This window comes from Rhinolophus ferrumequinum, chromosome 22 (genome assembly GCF_004115265.2).
Source record: "Rhinolophus ferrumequinum isolate MPI-CBG mRhiFer1 chromosome 22, mRhiFer1_v1.p, whole genome shotgun sequence".
Taxonomy (NCBI): Eukaryota; Metazoa; Chordata; class Mammalia; order Chiroptera; family Rhinolophidae; genus Rhinolophus; species Rhinolophus ferrumequinum.
The window spans coordinates 45,287,004-45,308,623 of NC_046305.1; the positions used below are offsets into that span (position 1 = coordinate 45,287,004).

Sequence of the window (21,620 nt, forward strand, 5' to 3'; positions counted from 1 at the left end):
CGCCCATTGCCTCCCAACCACTCCTGCTGCTGCGACGCTGGGTCTTGGGTCCGTCCGTGGCTCCCAGCTCGCGTTGACTCAGCAGGCGACGACCAAACAAGGGAGTCGGGGTATATACCCTACCCGCTGTGCAGCCTAAGCCCAGGCTTTGTCTGCCAAGAACCAGCAAATGTTGGCTACGGTTCTTAAGTCTGGTAAGCTTAGGATCGATTCGGATTCTCTTTTACCCACTATTAGATAAATGCTATAGATTTAAGTGAAGTAAAAGATCGTCGCATCTTAAGTTTATTTAAAATTCTCCAAGAGACCATGGAATTTTTGTGTTTATTCATTAGAACTGTAAACAACATTTTATACAAATCTTGAGAAATTCTTTTACAAACATGTCCAGAATTCGTAAAACTTTACAAAAAAATAAAACAGACCCAAGAAAAGGAAGCAGCTTCAGATCGTAGGGATAAAATAAAACCCCTATTCCTGAAGCAAAGGTCTCCTCACAGAGGGATAGCCAGGATCCACCACAGTAATAACTCCTACCCCCGTTTTAGAAACACTCAATTCCCAAATACTACTTGTTCCCTCAGGGTTGGAGTGTCAGAAGAGACCAAATGGGGTGATACCTGGTAAAAGCCCCATGGGGTAAGCTGCTTAATGAACATTTTAAAAAAGACACAGGCTCAGTTCTATTTTCTGGACCGACATCTATACGAATTATACAGCACCGGTCTTAAATGGTGTCAGCTTCAGATTCATGCACACCAGAGCGGGAAATAATGACAATACGGTACAAGTCAATAAATTGTATCCTCATACAACTGGTAAGGCTTTGTTAAGTTTAAATAAATATTTTTTATGCCAATTCAAACCATCAGCAAGAGTTGAAGAAAACAAACTGCCATTTGCTATAACATCAATGAAATTGCACCATCACTGACAAATACCTCTTTCCAATCACTACTACTACTTTACATATTAAAGGTTGGGGTGATTATGTGACGGTATGTCCAGGAAATGTTCATATTCTCAGTCCAATTTAATTAGAGCAAAAAGTCCAACAATTATAGGGGAACCAGAAAAAAAAAAAAGAGTGTCATCTAGTTTGAAATCCGTTATCCTCAGAGCTCAGAGTTGGCTCTGCTACACTTTAACTTAGAAGAAAACTTTTTCAATACAATCCCACAGAGCTCAAATTTCCATCTGCAGGACTAACCAACTTTCTCTGTTCACAAACTAACAGTTCTAACTCTGTTGTACAACTTTGGGCAAGTTACTTAATGTTTTTGAATTCCAGTTTCTTCCTTAGTAAAATGGAAATGGAAATATCTCAGAAAGTTGATTTAAAGACTGAATAAGACACATGTATCACAGTGCATGGTACATGGTGGACACTAAAAAATGTTTTCATGCCCTTGAAAAGACATTTTCCTACTAGTTATAATTCCACAGTTGAACGTTGACACATGAGGGACAAGCTACTCAAGTGCCACACAACGTGGAGCAGGAGTTGCATGTTGTCTACTTTTATAAGCTACTCAGTAACAGTACTAATAAATAGGGCTTCCATACATGTGAGACTCCCCGAGGCGGAACATCAGACAAGAAGAGATACATGTGATGAGTATATTCCTTAGCTCAAAGGCCCACAGGTTTAAAGCTGCCATGGCATTTCAGCGATGAGAATTATGTGTGTAGGGCTAGTGTTCTCCACTTCTATCATGCTTCCCTAGTACCTTACTCCCTCATTGTGCTTCTTCTCTGATTGTGCTCATCTTTGATCTGTTTTTCAAAATGCAACACCAAGTCTTTCCCTTGTGAAAGACAAGTGCCTTCATAGACTAAGCACAAAACACAAAGAATGAGTCTAAGAATCAAATGGAAAAGGCCACTTAAATTAGAGGCAGTGTAGAGAGAGCACTGCTTCCAGACGACTCCCAACAATTCTCCAGTGATGACTATAGTAGCAACAAGAGAATCCTCCAAGAATCGGCCCACTCTGCAAACTTGTCAATTTTCAAGGATTTTGTAGAATACTGTAGGGCGTCCTGATGCCTGGAAAGGTATTTTCTTTGGCACTTTCTGTTCTATGTAGGATGAGACAGTCAATCAAAGATTTCACTTCTTCTGCAGAAATTTCATTTTACTTCCTAAAGGGAGAAAAAAGTCAAGTGAACTCTTATTAGTTCATGTTTATTTATGGTACGTTATTTGAGGCAAGGGATTAACAACCTAGTCATTCAGAATAGCGCAGGAGTAAGCTGCCATCTCAAGCTGTCAGTTGTTATACTTAACCACCAAACTTGCCCCCACCCCAAATGTGTAATTGTAGAGGTAGAAGAGAACACAGGCATCATCTAATTCAGTGGTTTTCAACCCTGACTGTAGGTTAAAATCACTTGGCCTGCTCCCCAGAGATTATAATATTGTAGTCAGAGCTGAAAAACCACTGATCTAATCTAACCCCATGGTTATAAAGATGAAATAACAGCCCAAAGCATAATTTGCCCAGGGTCTTTTTAAGGTTAGGGTCTAATTTTAATTAGGGGAAGATATTTCAAAGACCAATATAAATATCATAGAATATAGGTTCTTCATTATATTGGGCTACCACACCACTGTTCTCCTATATCATATTGACTGGATAATTAAAAGTTAGCTATAATTGAAAAATCATAAACAACCATGTTTCTTTATGAAGTGTAAAATTAGAGACTTGTGGGAAATTCTCTTTTGTTTCAGGTGCCCTCTAAACCAGATGTTTTTAATCTGGAGTACATGGATGGACTTCAGGGAGGTCCATGGATGCCCTAAAATTATACGTAAAATTTGTTTCTATGCTCTAAGTATATTTTTCTGGTAAAAAAGGTCTAGTTTTTAAAAGATTCTCCAAGGGATGTGACTAAGAGAAGATTAGTGATTATGACATACAAATTCATATTATCATGAGGGAGCTTCATCTAAGGAAAATGGTCCACAAACAACCTCTGAGGAAGAGACTTCTTTTTCTCCAAAACACTTTGGGACTAGGGTCATGGTTTCTGGTCAGCCTACTTGATCTGATTATATTATTGATCAAATTATAAAGCTTTTGTGATGAGGCACGCTTACTGCAAAAACTTTTCAGGCACATTTATGTAACAGGAAAACACAGTAACTCACCAAGACTCCGCAAAATTCTGTTCACCCCACTGGGCTCAGACTCAGGAATTGTTTCCAAATACTGGAAGGCCCGGACCTCAAACAAACCTACAAGGAAAACTCATGTTGGTCAAATTGTCCAATGTTCAAGATTGAGAACCAATTAAATAAAACTCTGTGCTCACTAGCAACGTACTTCCACAGCTAAAACAATATTACAAAATAAACATTTCCCGTAACAAACAACTCGGAATTTGAGCCCTTGTAGCTTTACACTAATTTTTGTTGGTATCATTTTCAAACCTTCCAAGTGCTCACTAAATACAGAGGGACAACTTTATGATGAAACTGACCTTTCACCCCACTTTTCCGAAGCTCTCGGTCTTGGATGAATCCTGCAAACATCTGAGTTTCCATGAAGAGATCCAGGAAGTGGCGAACACTTCGGGAGGTGTGGGATTTACGGAATGGCTCTCTTTGAAATACACGCTCCCCACGCTCAGTGACAGTCATGCTCAAAGAATAATGTCCCACCAGCTCCACAAAAAACCTGACAAATGCTTCGGACACCAGAGAGTTGAGTGTCACATCTGTTACAAAAATCAAAGAACAAAAAAAGACAGAAAAGAAAAAGTCCTCTAAGTTTTGTGTTTATGGGAAGTATGACTCTGGTTATGAAAGTGATGCCTAGGAAATCAGAGATTAAAGGACTGAGAATAAACATAGGAATCCTCATTCTTGGCTTTTTCTGCAGTCTCCATAACTTACAAAAAACAAATGGCTTACATCCTTACCTTAATTTTCTTCCCACACATACTCTTATTACATCTCTCAGCCTGGCTTGTACATCTGTGATTTCAATGGAACTTCTCTTTCAGAGGCCACCCGTGAGAACCAGGCCAATTCAACCTGCTTTTCTATTTTTATCCTCCTTTGAACTCCATGCTGCATTTGTGCTACCTCCTCCTCATTCCCACAACTTTATGCTCCCTAGTCTCCTGATTCTTCTCCTGCATCTGTGACCAAACATTTGTTTTTCTCTTGCCTCTTCATCCTCCTCCTGAGCATGGTCCTCAGACCACATCTCTTCACCTACCCTCCCTTAAAGAGCTTATTGGCATTGAGATAGGGCTGAGTTTCCATGGTGGTAATTCTGAACCTTAGATCTCCAGCCCTGTCATTTCACCAAAATTCTCCTTCTACATTTTCAGACTCCAATGGGTGATCATCATTTGGCTTTCCCATTAGCATTTAAATTCCATTTGTCTAAAAATCACCATATCGGGTTCCTTTGGGAAACTGGTAGAATATGAATCAAGTTAATGCAATATGTGTCCAATGCCGAATTCATTATATTTCTCCACCAAATCAGTTTCTCTCTCAACTTTCCCATTTCACATTGTACCATGATTATTCCACAATAAATAATTTGTTGAAGGCTTAAGATGGGGCTGGCACTGTACTAAGTGCTTTTACAAATGTAGCAAGCCAATGAGGTAGGTATTATTCCCCTTTTACAGATGAGGAAACGGGCTCAAAACAATCTCCGGGGTCATCTCATCTCGTACAGTGGAGAAGCTGCGAGACTCCCAAGTCAGGTGATTCTTAACCACCATAATATATTATAATATAACGCCTTCCAGGTTCCAGGCTGAAACCTCAGACTCAGCTTAGATTCCTTTTTCTTCCATATCCACATAGTATTTTGTGTTCCTTCACAGTGCCTCTTTCCCTTTCCCACGGGCTCCACCATGAACTAGTAGGTTAGTAACCTCGTTTTAGTTAGTCTACCATGAAGCAACTGTATAAAGGTGGGCAACTGGCTTAACCCCTCGTGTCTGTTCTTTCTATACCTGTATAATGACATGGATGATTAGGTGATTTCTAAGGTCTCTTCTGGCATTGTATTTTGATTCCAATCTAGATTTTTATTATAGTTTGTTCAACAGACTTCCTTTTCATCTCTTCCTTTCTGCAGCTGAGAATCCAAGGTCCATTAATGCTTTTATCGTCAACACTTGTGACCCATTCCCCTCCCCTCTTACTGTCCCATTTCTCTTCCATTTTGCAGCAAAATTTCTTGGCAGAGTTGTTTATACCCGTTGTACCCCTTTCTCACATCTAATTCCCTTTCTTTTCAAAATTGTTTTTCTATAACTTATCTTCCTTTGTTTCTGTTTCAATGTATCTACTTTATATATTCTTTTACATGTATGAATATTTCGTAAGGTCAGCAGCGAGATGAACATCACAATGCTTAAGACAGAACATGATGTGTGTCTCTGGGGCTCCCTGTGACACGCCGCTCAGTGGTGTTCTTCCCCGACTCCCCAACAGAGGGCGACCATTGTTTGGAATTTTGTGTTCATCATTCCCTTGTTACACGTTAGTTTCACTGCACACATATGTAACCCCAACAATGTATTTTAGGTTTTGTATGTCTTTCAACATAATATAAAACATTATCTTTTCCTGCAACTGCCTGTTTTATTCAATATATGTTTTGAAGATTCTTATTTAATGTCACATTCTCCTGTCAATGGACATTTAGGTTGTTTTTATTTTTTGCCATCACATATACCATTATGAAAATTGCTGTACTTGTTTCCTAGTTATCATGTAAAAGTTTCTCCAGCGTATATGTCAAAAACTGAATTGCCTGGTTGTAGGATATGTACACCTTTAACTTTACTAGATACCAAATTGTTTTTCCAGAGCAGTTGAACTAATTTACACATTCACACCAACACTTGATATTGTCAGACTTTTAAATTTTTGCCAATATGGTACATATAAAACGGTATCTCATTGTGGTTTTTAATTTATATTTCCCTGACGTTCAGGAGCATTTATATCTTTTCATATACTTACTGGCCTTTCATGTTTCCTCTTCTATGAAATGATTCTTAATATGTTTTCCCCATTTTTCTTTTGGGTTGCTCATCTTATTATTGAATTGTAGGAATTTTTAAAAATAAATTCTAGACACTATTCCTTTGTTAGTTATATTTGTTGAAAATCTCTTCACCTAGTTTGTAGTTTGGTTTTTACTTCTTTTCTATGGTATCTCATGATGAACAGAAATTTTAAAAAATTAACATTGTCAAATTAATCTTTTCCTTTATGGTTTGTGCTTTGTGCCACATTTAAGAAATCCATTATTGTCCCAAAACATAAAATATTTTCTTCTAGTCTTTGCTAAGCATTTTTAATGTTTTACCTTTAACGTTTAAGTCTTTAATTCATTGGAATTAATTTTGTGTATAATCTGAGGTATAAATTATACTCATTTCTTTTCACATGGAAAATCAATTCCCTAGTATTGTTTATTGAATGGTTCATTGTTTTCTCACTGATATGCAGGCTGGTGCTGACACAAATCAAGTCTCCTTACGCTTGTGCACTCTCTATTCTTTCCATCACTCTATTTGTTTATTTCTGTACCAAAACCAAACGATCTTAAGTACTATGACTTTATGATTAATCTTGATGTTTTGTAGGGCAAACCCTTCAATCTTGTTCTTCTTTTTCAAGAATGACTTAGCTATTGTTGGCTCTTTGTACTTCCATCAAAATTTTAAAAAGCTGAATGTCATTCCAACTCTCTCACTTTCTCCTCACCATTTAACTGAATCTGCTGTTACCAAAGTCTCCGAAGCCATTCCCATTGTCAAATCCACTGGTCAATTCTTAGTCTTCATCTTATTTGACCTCTTCACAGCATTAGCCATAACTGTTTACTCTTTCCTTCATGAAATACTTTCTTCACTCAGCTTCTACAATATCACACTCCTGGGTTTTTTTACACACACTCTCCTGGCTTTTCTCCTACTTTATTAGCTGCTCCTTTTAGTTTCCTTTGCTGGATCCTTCTATTCTTCCCAACTGCCAAATATTGGAAATCTAACCACAATATTCCTAACCAACCCAGGGCTCAATCCTTAAATCTTGTTTTTTTTTTTTTTTAATCAATACTCCCTCTATAGGGTTAGTTCATCTGGTTCCATAGTTTTAAAAGAGCAACTTCTATATTTACGTCTCCAGCTCAAATCTTTCCTCTGAATCCCAGATTCATGTATATAAAAATGTACTTTATTTCCCCACTTGGATGTCTGCTAGGTATTAGATGTCCAATAGTGTCTTGACATTAATAACTGAACTTTTAATTACTCCTTTAAACCTACTCCTTCTCTAATGTTCCCTATCAGCAAATAGTCTTAGTTTTCTCATCTGTAAAATGCTGATTAAATAATGACACCTGCATCATTAGGATATCACAAGGATGAAATAAGATGCAAGCTAAGTGCTTGCACAATGCCTGGTACAGGGTCAGTCACCTAATAAATATTATTCACCCATTCATTCAACAAATACTGAGTACCTCTTTACTGACTACTGTTTAAAGTACTAGAGATAGAAAAAAACAACAGATAGGTGCTGCTCTCATGGAACTTACATTCTAGCATATCAGATGATGACAAAAGCCATGGAGAAAAATAAGGTCGGGAAGATGACAGGGAGTGCTAAGGGAACGGGTACAATTTTAAACGGCGCAGTCAGGAAAGGCCTCACTGAGGAAGCGACATTGGAGCATGGAGTTGCAGGGAGAGGGCAGGAGCCATGTGGATATCTGGAGGAACAGCATCCCATAAATGGAACTGAGCCAGTGCAAAAGTCCTAAAATAGAAGGGGACCTGGCACATCTGAGGGGCAGCAACGAAGCTAATTATAAGCTTTCAGGCACAGGCAAGATCACACAACTGTCGAACATCCTGTAGCGGGGTGCGGGGTATTCAGTAAATATTTACTGCCGCGACCTTACGTCCTCAGACCACCTGTCTCCTACCTTGTGAAAAGTTCTGCTCCTGAGCCAAGATTTCATTTCGTTCTTCCAAAATCTGCATTAGGGCAGCTTGGAGTTTAGGTGGTAGAATTTCATCCTCATCAGATACCTTAAGAGAAGAAATTGAAATTTTTCATTAGCTTTGAGAGATAAAGTCTCAAACATGTACTAGCTAGGTCCCCAAAATTCCACAGGTGACTTTGTATATATTTTGCCGAAGAGTCAGTCTGAAGCTTCCTTCCCTACATTGAGCAAAATCCATGATGTTTATGGTATATACATCTTAACCATATTACACAAAATATTTTATAAAATTTTCTAGAACTTTCTACCAAATATCTCTCATTTACCAGTCTTATGCTATGTTACAAAGATCATCCCCAAACAGATGTTTCAAATGTGATGAGCTAATTGATTTTGAAAAAAGACAAAGTCTTGGCAAACATTCTTTTCAACCCTGTGGTCAGTGCTCACAAGCCCACACAGTTACATACTGAGCACTGTTCTAAGAAGGCTTTCCTAACTCCTCCTCCTACTTTAATACTCAGAATAAATGACCACTTCTTTTTTGCCCCTACTGTACACCTTGTACAAATTTCTATTATACCACTTCTAAAACTTTATGGATAAGTCTGCCCCACCTCCCCACCATCAGACTGTAAGGTCTGAGGGCTCAAACTGTGTCTTACTCATCTTTACATTCTGACTAACAGAATATCTGGAAATAATCAGTGCTAAAGGCTTGTTTAAATTTAATTAAATTAGAGGCTTATACATCAACCCACCTGGACTTGAAGGGTTACCTCTTTTGAGAATGACATTTAATTTGTTTTCTCCTTCCTTTTTTGGGATAGGCAATGATAAACCGAAACCAAAATTTTCATGTCAATCTTGTATGATCAGCCACAGTGTCAAGTATGTGTAGGTACTAAAAGTTTTGCCTGAGTCATCTTCTTTAAGTACTTTCACATATTTTCTGTCCAATTATCCCCAAACATTATGTAATCACCTGATCCTTTGTCACTCACCTCCTGTAAGAACTTGTCCGCACAGAGATCAACTATCAGCACCTATGGGATAAAGGAGCCAGGCAAGTTAAACCTGAGACACTCACAGAGAAATATATCAGGCACTGCTAGATCAGGAAGAGTGTTTTGATTCTTTCAAGCAATGGGAATAGTTTTAAACATTAACTTAAAGTTATAGGTCATTTAAAATTTAACTCTTCATCAACACATCAACAAATAAACTAAGTAAAAAAAAAAAAATGATGGCAGGCACACCTAGAGATTAAAAGAGACTAAAAAAAATACCAACCAAACACAATGTGTGGACTTTATTTAGGACCTGATTCAAACAAACTATTAAATATTTATGAAATAATTGGAGATTTGAACACTGGATTTGCTGATATTAAGAAACTGTTATTAAACTTTTTAGGTGAGATAATATTATTGTGGCTATGTTTAAAATACCCTTACGTTATAGATGCATTTTGTAATATTTAGAGATGAAATTATGTCAGGGTACGCTTCAAAATATTGTGGAAGAGAGGAGTAGGTAAGGATAAAGATTGGCCATAACTTGATACGTACTGAAGTAGGGTGACCAGATTTATTTTACTCTTTTGTTTACTTTTACATATGTTCAAAATTTTCCATAATAAAAGGTTTTTTGAAAAGTTAATATAAAAATCAGTTGCATTTCTATACATTAACAACAAACTATCTGAAAAAGAAATTAAGAAAACAATCCCATTTTCAATTGCATCAAAAAGAATGAAATACTTAGGAATAAATTTAACCAAGGAAGTGAAGGATCTGTACACTGAAAACTACAAGACACTGATGAAAGAAATTAAAGAAGACACAAATAAATGGAAAGCTAGTCTGTGCTCATGGATAGGAAGAATTAATATTGTTAAAGTGTCTATACTATCCAAAGCAATCTGCAGAGTCAATGCAATTCCTATCAAAATTCCAATGGCATTTTTCACATAAATAGAACAAACAATTCTAAAATTTGCATGGAACCACAAAAGACCCCGAATACCTAAAGCAATCTTGAGAAAGAAGAACAAAGAGGGGGCATTTCACTTCCTGATTTCAAAGTACTGTATATTATACAAAGCTGTAGTAATCAAAACTCTATGGTACTGGCATTAAAAAAGACACACAGATCAGTGGAACAGAGTAGAGTCCACAGGCAATTAATTTACAACAAAGGAGCCAAGAATATACAATGAGGAAACGGCAGTATCTTCCATAAATGGTGTTGGAAAACTGGACAGCCACATGCAAAAAAAAAATGATACCGTATCCCTATCTTACATCATACACAAAAGTCAACTCAAAGTGGATTCAGGATTTAAACGTAAGACCTGAAACCATAAAACTCTTAGAAAACATAGGGGGCAAGCATCTTGATATTGATCTTGGCAATGGATTTTTGAATCTGACATCAAAAGCAAAGGTAACAAAAGCAAAAATAAACAAGTGGGGATTACACCAGACTAAAAAGTTTCTGCACAGTAAAAAAAACCAGAGTGGGGGAAAATATTTGCAAGTCATATACTGGATAAGGTGTTAATATCCCAAACATATAAAGAACTCATAGAATTCAATAGCCAAAAAAAAAAAAAACCCCAACCAAACAAAAAACCAATCCAATTAAAAATAGGCAGAGAAATTGAATAGACATTTCTCCCAAAAAGATATACAAATGGCCAACACGTACATGAAAAGATGCTCAACATCACTAAACATCAGAAAAATGCAAGTCAAAACCACAATGAGCTATCATCTCACACTTGTCAGAATGAGTTATCAAAGACAAGAAATAAGTATTGGCAAGGATTTGGAGACAAGGGAACCCTTGTGAACTGTTGGTGGGAATGTAAATTGGTGCAGCCACTATGGAAAACAATATGTAGACTCCTCAAAAAATTAAAAACGGAACCCCCATATAATCCAGCAATTCCACTTCAGGCATATATCCAGAGGAAACTAAATCAGTATCTCAAAAAGATATATGCAATCGGATGTTCACTGCAGTATTTACAATAGCAAAGACATGGAAACAACCTAAGTGTCCACTGACAGATAAATAAAGAAGATGTGGTACGTACACACACACACACACACACACACACACACACACAGGAATATTATTCAGCCTTAAAAAGAAGGAAATCCTGTCATTTGTAACTATATGGTTGGACCTTGAGGGCATTATGCTAAGGGATGTAAGTCAGACCCAGACAGACAAATGCCGTATGATCTCACTTATACGTACAATCTAAAAAAAACCAAACTCATAGATACAGAGAACAGATTGGTGGTTTCCAGAGATGGGAGGCTGGGCAATGGGCAAAATGCACAAATGTGGTCGAGAGGCACAAATTTCTAGTTACAAGATGAATAAGTCCTGGGAATGTAATGTACAGCATGATGACTATAGTTAACAACAATGTACTATATACTTGAAAGTTGCTAAGAGAGTAGATCTTAAAAGTTCTCATCAAGGGAAAAAATTCTAACTATGTGAGGTGATGAATGTTAACTAACTTTATTGTGGCAATCATTTCATAATATATACGTATATCAAATTATTATGTTGTACACCTTAAACTAATACAATGTTATATGTCAATTATATATCTTAATAAAACTGTGTGTGGGGGGTGGTTAATCTAGCAGAGTAACAGGGAAGAATGGTCTTTTCAATGAATGATACCAGAATAGTTGGCTAGTTATAAGAGGAAGAAAAAAAAAAGAACCAACCCTTATCTCCTATCAAGTCCTAGGATTCAGAACCAAAAATTAAAGAAACAACAATAAAACTTCCAAAGTTTCCAGGAGATAATGTAAGAGAATATCTCCATGAAGTTACTATAAAGAAAAAACGTAAGTAGCTCACACCCAAAAAAATATTAACCATAAAGCAAAAGATTGATCATTCTGACCACATTAAAATTAAAAACTTCCGTGCATTGAAAAACACCACTTTGGAGAATGAAAAGGCAAGTCACAAACGGGCTGCTACCCAAAATATACAAAGGCCTCTTACAAATCAATGAGGGTAAACACTCCAGCAGAAAGACTGATGATGAGTTTTACAAAAGATGATATTCAAATGGCCAGTAAACATATAGAAAGATGCTCACCCACAACAGTAATCAAGGAATGAAAATTAAACCACGAGGAGAATACCACTACACACCCACCAGCCAGGCTAAATTACACAAAGTGATGATAACAAGTGTTGGAGAGGATGTGGAGCAACAGGAACTCTCCTACGTTGCTGGAGGGAGTCTAACTTGGCATAACTGCTTTGGGAAACAGTCTGACTTTACTTACTACAGAAATGCTTACCCTAGGACCCAGCAATTCCAGTTCTAAGTATGTAGCCACAGAACTGCATGCACATACCAAGGGTCATGTACGAGAATACTTATAGCAGCATTATTCATAATGTACTTGTTTCCAAACTGGAAACAACTAAGATGTCCATCGACTGTAGGATGGATTCAGAAAACTGTGGTACATTCACACAATGGAATGCTACACACAATTAGAATGATCAAAATACTGTCAAACTCATCAACATGGATGAATCTTACACAGTTGATTAAAAGAATTCATATCAAAAAGAAAAAATATATATACTTGTATACATATTGAGTGAGTCCATTTACATCAAGCTTAAAACCAGGCAAAACTGAACTATGCTGTTTGCGGATATATGCCTAGGATGTAAAAGAATAAAGAAAAACAAGTACACAATGAAAGTCAAGATAGTGGTTACCTTTTGTGGGGGGTGGGGGGTGGGGAAAGGAACACTAAACTCTTTCTAGGAGGCATGAAGGGGATTTCTTGGGTGCTGGCACTGCTTCCACTGCTGCAGTGGTTCTTCCAAAGTTAGTTACAGAAGCATTCACTTTGTGATAACTCACTGAACGGTACATTTCGTTTGGGGCCCTCATCTATATGTGTGTTATATTTGAAACAATTGAAAAAGTTAACACAGAGTAGTGTTTATGTTTGACTTAAAAACAAACAAACAAAAAAGATCCTACCCTTCAGAATAAGACAGAATAAGCCCATGGTTCACTATGTAAATAAGACACAACTCTGGATTCATGTGAACTACAGAATTTTTCTCACTTTGATAAAAAGATAGAAAAAGTATGATAGCATAATGTATTAATAATTATATATTAGTATTAATGAATAACAACTCCACCCCTCTTAAAGATCACTTGTTTTCATGTCGCAGTGCTCCATCTTTTCCACAGGCACGATTTCCCCCATCTCACCTCTTCGATGGGTAGGTCCTGGAGCTGTGGTAAGGAGCAAGACAGGATTCCAATAAGGAATGGAGTAGGTGAGCACACGATGTCAATCATGGATGCCGGCAGGACTGGAATGTAGGTGTGTTGCCAGGTAAATGGATACAGCGTGGCAACCACAGCATGGCCACATTTTGACAGGGTGCTGGCCAGAGGAGAAAGCAAATGGCGTCACATACAGAGCAACACACGGAGGGCCTTTCAGATGTTATGTTAACATAATTACAAATTGATGCCAGCTCGTGATCACCGATTAACAATTCTGTGATTACCCATTAATTTTTAACATTTTATTTAACTTTTTGACTTCATTTACTCAATCTGACTCTTTCTCACTAGTTATATTGCTAAAAATTAGTGTGTACTTTGAACAGCAACACCAATTTTTAACAACAGCCTAATCAAAACACATTTAGAAAGGTAAATTAATTGCAACCCAAAAAAGTCAGTTATAGCCTAATGAGAATAGCTTTTGGATTATTTACCGTTTAGAATAATCCATGTCACCAGAGCGTGAGGTAATGGAGATCCTACAGTTTTTTAATATGCCCCAATTCTAAAATAGTCAGAACACATAACACACCGTAGGAAGTGACATATTTCTTTCATATACTTATTTCTCACCTTAGGCTGTTGGCCACAAAGATTACCCTCCGCTCCAAAAGGAGAGAGGCACAGACCCGGATCAGATGACACACACTCAGGCACTTAAAGAGACATTCAAAGTCAACGTGTTCCAATCGGGAATCCAGTGGTCGGCACAGCTCAATGGACTGAAATGCAAGAATGGGAATCAGGGGAGCTGAAGTTGGAAAATAGTCGCTGATGACAACACTGATGGATCCTGTCATTCCTTTACAGGTTAAATTCAAGAAAATGGGTCTGCTACAAAGAGTTTGTGAAGGCGCCCACACTAATCCCAAGATCTAACACCTTGTTTTTGTGCTGTGAATCTTTATCTCCCCTGACGATAGTATGTTATAATCTTCATTTCTCACACTGAAATTGTCACTACAAAGGGTCTCCATCTATGAATGATAGAAAACCTCTGGTTCCTGGGTCTAAAATCAACGATCTCACAGGTCAGCTGGATGTTTCTCCAGTGCTTTGTGGGACTAAGACATATTCTGCAGAGTTTATGGGAAAAGGAAGACTATGCCCTGAGGCTTCTGGAAACTCTATTAGTGTAAGGCCTGCATTTTGGCAGCTGTCAAACCTTTTCAACATGAGCTCACTTACCTCATCTCCAGCCCCAGGGAGGTAGCTCTTAACTGTAATGGTGCGTCCAGGAGCTGGGAAAGGGGCTTCCATGACACTTCGCATGAATGGGTAAACCAGGGCTGGAGACATTTCTCTTCTCTTCTCTACTTCATCCAGAATCTACACATACACAGTATGTTATTTTCTTAAGGGCTCAGTTCAAAAACATAAAAGAATCCTAGTAAAGAAACTGCCAAACTTGGTGCACAAACTTGAAAATAACACCAACAGATTTTAAGGCTGATAAACTTCTGCAATCCGTAAAACTTCATTACAGGCATCAAGGTGGGAGGGTTAGCAAACCACAGTGAAGGTGACATGGCAGCACTTCTGGATTAGAGAGCTAAATATAAGCCTTCAAACCTGTGGTTCTCATCTGCTGGAGGGGAACCCTTGCTAAAGTAGTACGCTCAAGTCTATGCCACTTAACACTGCCTAGTGAAGTCATCAGAAACAAAAACTTACTCAGAGCTCGGAGAGAATATCACTTTTCGTAGGGCCCATTCTCCACTCACCTTTGAAAAAAGGTTGAAGCAGCCTAGACGACTAACCATGCAGTATACCTCAGGGAGTCGCTTTCCTTTGCCTTCTGGCTAAAAGAAAAAAACAACAAAGCAAACATTAAGTAGCACAAGTCTTTACTGATTTCGACTATCACTACTCTCTTAATACTCTTTAGTACAGAGTAGGAACCAAGACTTTCAGCCTCATTGAACACTGAAACATAGGAAAATGCTAAAAAATGATACCATAAATTGTTCCAGGTTTAGTGGAGCCATTTAAGCAATAAGAAAGTAACTCAGAGCTCCCTTGATTGGCTTACTGTACTACATTCCTCAAACATACCCAGGCTGACATTTAGCCACTATGTCAGTGGTTTCCTTGTCTATTACAAACAAACAAATAAATACAGTAAATGCACAGCCCTTTTATTCTAGAACACTTTGTGGCCAATCCTAACCTTGTTCTTACTGTTTAAAGCTGACATAGCTTCTTTAACACACAGGTCACTGAGTAGCCCTCAAACTCATCTAGAGATAGTGTTTCTGAATTCCTAGTCTGACGACTATTGTTCCTTGACCAACCCTGCCTACAGCATAAGTCCGGTACTCACCAAAAGCTTCTTACAGTAACCAAACCACCGGCTCCCATCTTCACCAGTTAAAACAAAGGAGAACGTTTCACTGAAAAAGAAGGCAATAGTTTCAGGTCCAAGCAACTGCCTCTGACATTCCCCACGGAACAAACAATTGAAAACTGGAATCCAACAGCAGTCACTGTGTGACTTAAGAGGAGGCATTTATGTTACATTTATTGCAAGTCACATTCCACCTAAGGGAGAAAGTCCAGGCCTTGAGGACATCCTGCCTCGTACTGGAGTAAGACAACAGGTACAGGATGAGTTTTTGATGCTGTTGCCTCCTTCTCTTTTCTTATTTATCTAATCTAGCTATTCATCAAGCCTATTTTCCTTTTGTTGAATGTCCAATTTAGTCAAACACATAGGTGAGCTATAAAGGATCTTGATAAGCTATTTTTCCCTTCCAAATTCTTCTATTTAGTTCTGAGAAGTCATATGCAGCAGTGATAGGCAAAGGACGATATCCTTTATATATAAAAATTAATAGGAAAATGATCAACTCCTCATTAGAAACATAGACCAAAGGTATGCATACATAATTTATAAAAAAAGACTCACAGATGCCTAAGAAGGAAATTCATTAATAATGAAAGATATCCAAATTTGAATAACAAATACATGTCTATATATGGCCAAAAATAAAGACTGGAAAGGAAAGTCCCAAGACATTTACAGTGATTATCTCTGAGTAACCAGAATGCCAGTGACTTCTAATTTCTCCTTTTTGTTTACTTCTCTGTATTTTCCAAATATTCTAGAATAAGCACACATAACTTGTTAGGGTAGAGGTGGGGTGAAGCCAACCATGGAGCAGCCGGGCCAATATGAAAGAAGCTGCCTACATGGAAACAGCAGCGCAGAACTGACCAGAGATTGGCCGCTAGCTTCTGAGAGTGACCCCTGGCCAACAGCCAGCAAGGGAACAAGGACCTTAGTCCTACCTACTGAATTCCAAGAAACTGAATTCTGCCAATAAGCGGAATGAGCCTAGAAGCAGATTCTTCCCGAGTCTCCAGAGAAGAGCCTGGCTCAACTGACACCTTTCTGGAAACTTGAAGCAGAGAAGCCAGTTGTGGTAGCACCAACTTCTGACCTAAAGAACTGCAAATGTAACCTGATACATGGGTGCGTGTAAACTGCAAAAAGGAAGGCAGGGAGAAAGAAAGAAGCTGCCTATGTGGTTAGCAGTGCAACTGAAAGCACAAGGGCATCAGCATGGCTGGCTCTGAGACGAGGGTGGCGATCAGGCTCAACTGGTTATGAGAGACAGAGGCTTAGTCTGGAGGCCACGTGAGGTGGAAAGGCGGGGCTACACGGGCAACGACCGAGGCTGTCTTCCGGCAGGCCACTGCACGTGACATGGTTCGCAGAATCACGCTTTTCAGCTTAAATGATCAATAATTACAGTTCCGAACAAAGCAGTTGTCTACTTACAAGCAGGATTCAGAGGTGAGGATGGTTTATTAATTGAATATGGTGTTTTCCTCTAAATACCAGGAAGAACTTCTTTATACCTCCCCTCTCAATATACTACCCATCCCAACTAGAGCCTCCCTTTGTATAAGTTCCACAGAACATACAGTCTGGGCTGTGGCTTTTCCTATCGACTTGAAGGAGAAACAAGATGTGGACATTGCTCTGTTTTATCTGTTTCTGAGTCCCTAAGATCAAGTCTTTTTTCTATTTCTGTCCATTTTGTGGCATTTCTGATTGTACGTGCAGTGCCAATTATTTTTGTTTTTTTCCTGCAGAATTGGCAAACTGAAGAGACTCTCAAACTTGTTTTCCCTTGGACACTGGAACTATTCTGTGTTTTTCTTTTCCGAGTCCCACATAGGAAATGTTCTAATTCTGTTTCTTCCTGCATCCTTGACCTGCCACAGTGCCCACAGAGCTTCACTGCTGGCTCTGCCCATTTCTCAAGCATTCTGAGTCTACTTCACAGTTCCAACAGATAGAAATCAGATAACACAGAATGTTTACCTCTTGAGTTCTGAGGTTGGCACCCAGTCCTTTGAATCAGGAAAACAAAATTTGGGGATAACTTTGAGCCTCTCTTCTGTGTCTTTGGATTGTTTAAAGCCATGATCACCCTGAAAAAGATAACAGCATATGTGACGAATAGTCTATGTAAATGGAGAAAAGAAATAAAAAACTCAGCTTGGGCCTGGGAAAAGAGGTCTCTGATAAGCCTAAGTGGTCATCTCAGCAGAGTTTTGTGCTGTTTAACAAAACAGGAAGGCCAAGACTGGTGATCACTGGATATACACTGAGAACAGAGTTATGAAGAATAAAGAATCCTATTTTTACATAGAAATGGTATTGTGGAGATCCTATAATCTGATGTAAGAGAGAGGATTGTATATGGAACATAAAATAAATAAAAATCTGTTCTACAAATGCTGATAGCAAAAACCTCGTCAGCTCAAGACGTTCTTTGATCAATAATCATAAAGATGTTTTGAAAAGGCAGATCTCTTATTGAAAAAGACACTATTTTTAGAATCCACATCATATATAATCATTTCCCTTAGCACATAATCTTTGCTACCTAACTAGTGGTTTGCAACTTCCTGTAAAATTTTATCATGGAAGACCCTTTTGTACAAGTTTGGTACTGTACTTTAAAGGACAGTCTTAATTTAGTTAAACCGAAAGACATTTAAAAATTAGTAAACAAACAAGCAGATAGTAAGTCCAATTATCATATTGCCTTCATATAACAAATACAAATGATCTACCTTTTAATTTCCAAAACAAAACATGCAGCCATTCTGGGTCACTTGGATATTAAGCTCACGAGAAATGGAAAAGCACTGTAACAAAATTTTAATTATATCACATTCTATTGTTTTTGTATTGTTAAATGATTCACAATCATCTTCATCTGAGGTTTTCTGCATTAGGATCATGAGGGGCTCGGTCAGCTCTGTCCCTGCCTCGCTTACAGGTGCCTAATGCACAAAGATGCTAAGTAACTTGCCTAGAGACCGCCCTGAATCACTGCCAGATTGGCTGGATTCTTGTCTGGTTCTCAGCCCATTAATTCAGGTTGTGTTCAAAACAGGTTCAACCTCAAGTTTTCTCTCTGCAAATATAAGACTGATCAAAAATAGGGGGAAACAATTAAGCTCCTCCTCATGGTAAATTTGATTCCTCGAGACTCTCTAGATTACATTCTTTTTTACTCTTCCGACACTGTGTTACTGAACAGCGCTGTGACACTGCTCTCGGGCTACACTGAGGATTTTTATAAGAAATTAAATTTACTGACTTATTTACAGTAGAGATATTGTTGAGGACTCCTTTTTAAAACACGAGAACCCATGCAAGAAATATCTTTTAGATTCCAGTGCAGTTGTGTGTCATTAGCTTTGTTAGTGAAGATACAATCAGGGTTACAAACCAAAGTCCTAAAGGGGCTGAGCAGGTAATTTCAATGACAGAAGTGGTCCAAGTAGTTAAGCTGGAGAGTGAGCAAACGTTTCTATTTAAAGCAAACGCTCTTCACCAGGGCCAGCTACATAATCTGCAGAGCACAGTGCAAGATACAACTGTGGGCCCCTTGTTCAAAAAAGCAGGAAAAATTCAATATAACACTTTTTCTTTTCTTCTGTGGTCTCTCTTTCAACATGTAATGGGGTTTTTATTTGCTATTTAATATCAGTCTGCCCCGGACACGAAGATCCTGGGGGACAAGTCCAGACCCTCACAGGTACCCCAGGGTCCACACGCAGCCCGCCAGCTGCTGGGGTTCCTCTCTGGCCAGCCTCAGCACTGAAACGCTGTCCTGACTGAGGGTGGGGAAGCTGAGTCCGGCATCTCTCCTTCTCACAGGCCCGCTGCTCCAACCCACGGCAGCTGGGCGACCCCCAAAGGGCTGCAGCCTCCACACGGGGACATGCTTGGTACTTGGATGGGGGGTGGAAAGGCTTGCCCCACCAAGCCACCCACTGAACATGACTGGCACTGCCAGGCCAGGGCAGGGAGGGTCTCACTATCTACCCTAGAGATGCTGTGGAGTGATGCTTGCCTGATCCCAACCCTCGCCATGCCTATGCCCAAGCCCCTGCCAGGGACAGAGGGCGGCAGTAGTCACCGAATGAGAATAGGAAGTGGGAAGCCAGGCAGGAAAGCAGGAGGCGGGGAGAGGACAATGCGAGAAGCCACACTGGGAAGGTGGCAGCAGGTGAGGCCACGTAGCAGCCGAGGCCTAAAGACCGAGGCACGTGTCCCCTTGTCCCATCAGCCATCAGGCACAATGCAAAGACAAAATGCTTAAGAATGTCAGTGGTGCCCACAGAGCACTAAGCCCCAGCGCAGGGCCCTTGAGGGACGGGCCTGGTGCAGCGGCTCAGAGGCCCAGGACGCCATCAGCCCTGGCTTCCTCAGCTTCAGCCAATTCCTGCCACTTAGGAACGGAGGCTGAGTGTTGCTGGTCTCTCCAGTTTCTCAGGAAAAAAGGAGAAACACAGATTTTTATGTGAAATTTGATTTTTAAACATTGGCAACAGCTAATTTATTATTTTTACAAAAACACTACAAATAAAAAATAAAGCAGGTAGGTGGGCTCCACGTGCTCAGAGGCCACCAGTTTGCAAGCTTGATGCAATGATCGTGTTTCTCTTTTTGTATTCGCTGCTACAAAGCTCAGTGCCACATGTGGGGTTTGTGCTGTAAGGTCTGTGAGAGCAGAGATCAGGAAGATCGTTCTCATTTGTATTCCTAGCACCTAATCGCAGCAAATAGTCGGTATTTTTTTTATTTGATTAAGTGAACGAATCATTTTTGGAAAAAGGCAGAGCAGGCCAAGTAATATTGTTAATAATAGCTACCATTTATCAAGTGCTTACGATGTGCCAGGAACTGCACTTCGTATATAGTAGCTCGCTAAGGCCCCACTCGCACTGGTAACAGTACATAGTGCGCACTGCAGGCTCCATACTGTTATCAGGGCCTTCTACAGCTCATTTAGTCCTCACTACAACTCAAGTAACTGCTCGGAGTCACAGAGCTAATAAGTGACAAATGCAGACAGTTGGCTTAGAGCCCATGCTCTAAACCGCTACCCTACCCTGTTCTGCCACATTTATTATTCCCCTCATGAAGGATGAGAAAATTGAGGCTTTGTAACTTGCTAAAGGTCACTTAGTAAACAGCAGAGCAAAAAACATCAACTCAGCTTGGATAATGAGCGTTCTTCCCTCCTTGGTTGCAGCTCCTGCCTGACATGTCATCAGTCACTTACCGGGTCCTACCACAAGGACTGTATTAGTAAAAGCTGACTGAGATAACCATAAATAAAAAGAGAGGAAATAAATACATGCAGAGACACAGGAACATTCCTGAATGCCTCCTGGCCTCCCTGCACCTACCTTGCTAGGGAACTGTTGTATGACCTGGGGACTGTAGCTTATTTCTGATGGTTTCTTCTGTAGCGACACTACCACAAAAAGTTCAAACAGCTGCTGCTCCTGTAATTCAATGAGATCCCGCTCTAAGGTCTGGTAGTGAGGGTTCCTCTTGGAAGACTGCTGGAGTTGTGCTAAGCGCTTGTGACGATCTGTAATGAAATCATGGCGCCTTGTTTTTCCTTTGTAGCCCTACCTTCCCTCTAGCACCCAGAGGTCATGCATGACCCATACGGGACTGATCTTCACTCAGTCGTTGCTGAATGAATGTGGACTAACCAATGTCTGCCACACAGACATACCTGTTAGGGTTACGACACACTTGCTGGGCGAGCACAGATTCTCACAAACACCTGGGGGCCCCGGGGTGGGATTGACACTCCATGTGCCAATCTGTACTCTAGGTATGTCCCAGCCCGGACTCCATGCTATCCCATCTTTCATGGCATAACACCAGGACACACAGAAAATGTCAGGTAA

General features: G+C 39.4%; 1 protein-coding gene across 2 annotated transcripts in view; it reads right to left on the reverse strand.

Annotated features, from left to right (window-relative positions):
* Positions 1-305: 305 nt before the first annotated feature.
* DENND2C (DENN domain containing 2C) overlaps positions 306-21,620 on the reverse strand; it is a 70,723-nt gene continuing 49,408 nt past the window's right edge. For both annotated transcript variants that reach the window (XM_033094126.1, XM_033094128.1), the window contains exons 8-19: positions 21,105-21,292; positions 17,713-17,822; positions 15,703-15,772; positions 15,104-15,181; positions 14,568-14,708; positions 13,953-14,101; positions 13,296-13,473; positions 9,007-9,048; positions 7,982-8,087; positions 3,489-3,725; positions 3,157-3,243; positions 306-2,144 (exon numbers count right to left, since the gene is read on the reverse strand). In XM_033094126.1, coding sequence (XP_032950017.1) covers positions 2,113-2,144; positions 3,157-3,243; positions 3,489-3,725; positions 7,982-8,087; positions 9,007-9,048; positions 13,296-13,473; positions 13,953-14,101; positions 14,568-14,708; positions 15,104-15,181; positions 15,703-15,772; positions 17,713-17,822; positions 21,105-21,292 — 1,418 coding nt within the window. In that variant the 3' untranslated portion in view covers positions 306-2,112. The remainder of the gene's footprint in view (positions 2,145-3,156; positions 3,244-3,488; positions 3,726-7,981; positions 8,088-9,006; positions 9,049-13,295; positions 13,474-13,952; positions 14,102-14,567; positions 14,709-15,103; positions 15,182-15,702; positions 15,773-17,712; positions 17,823-21,104; positions 21,293-21,620) is intronic.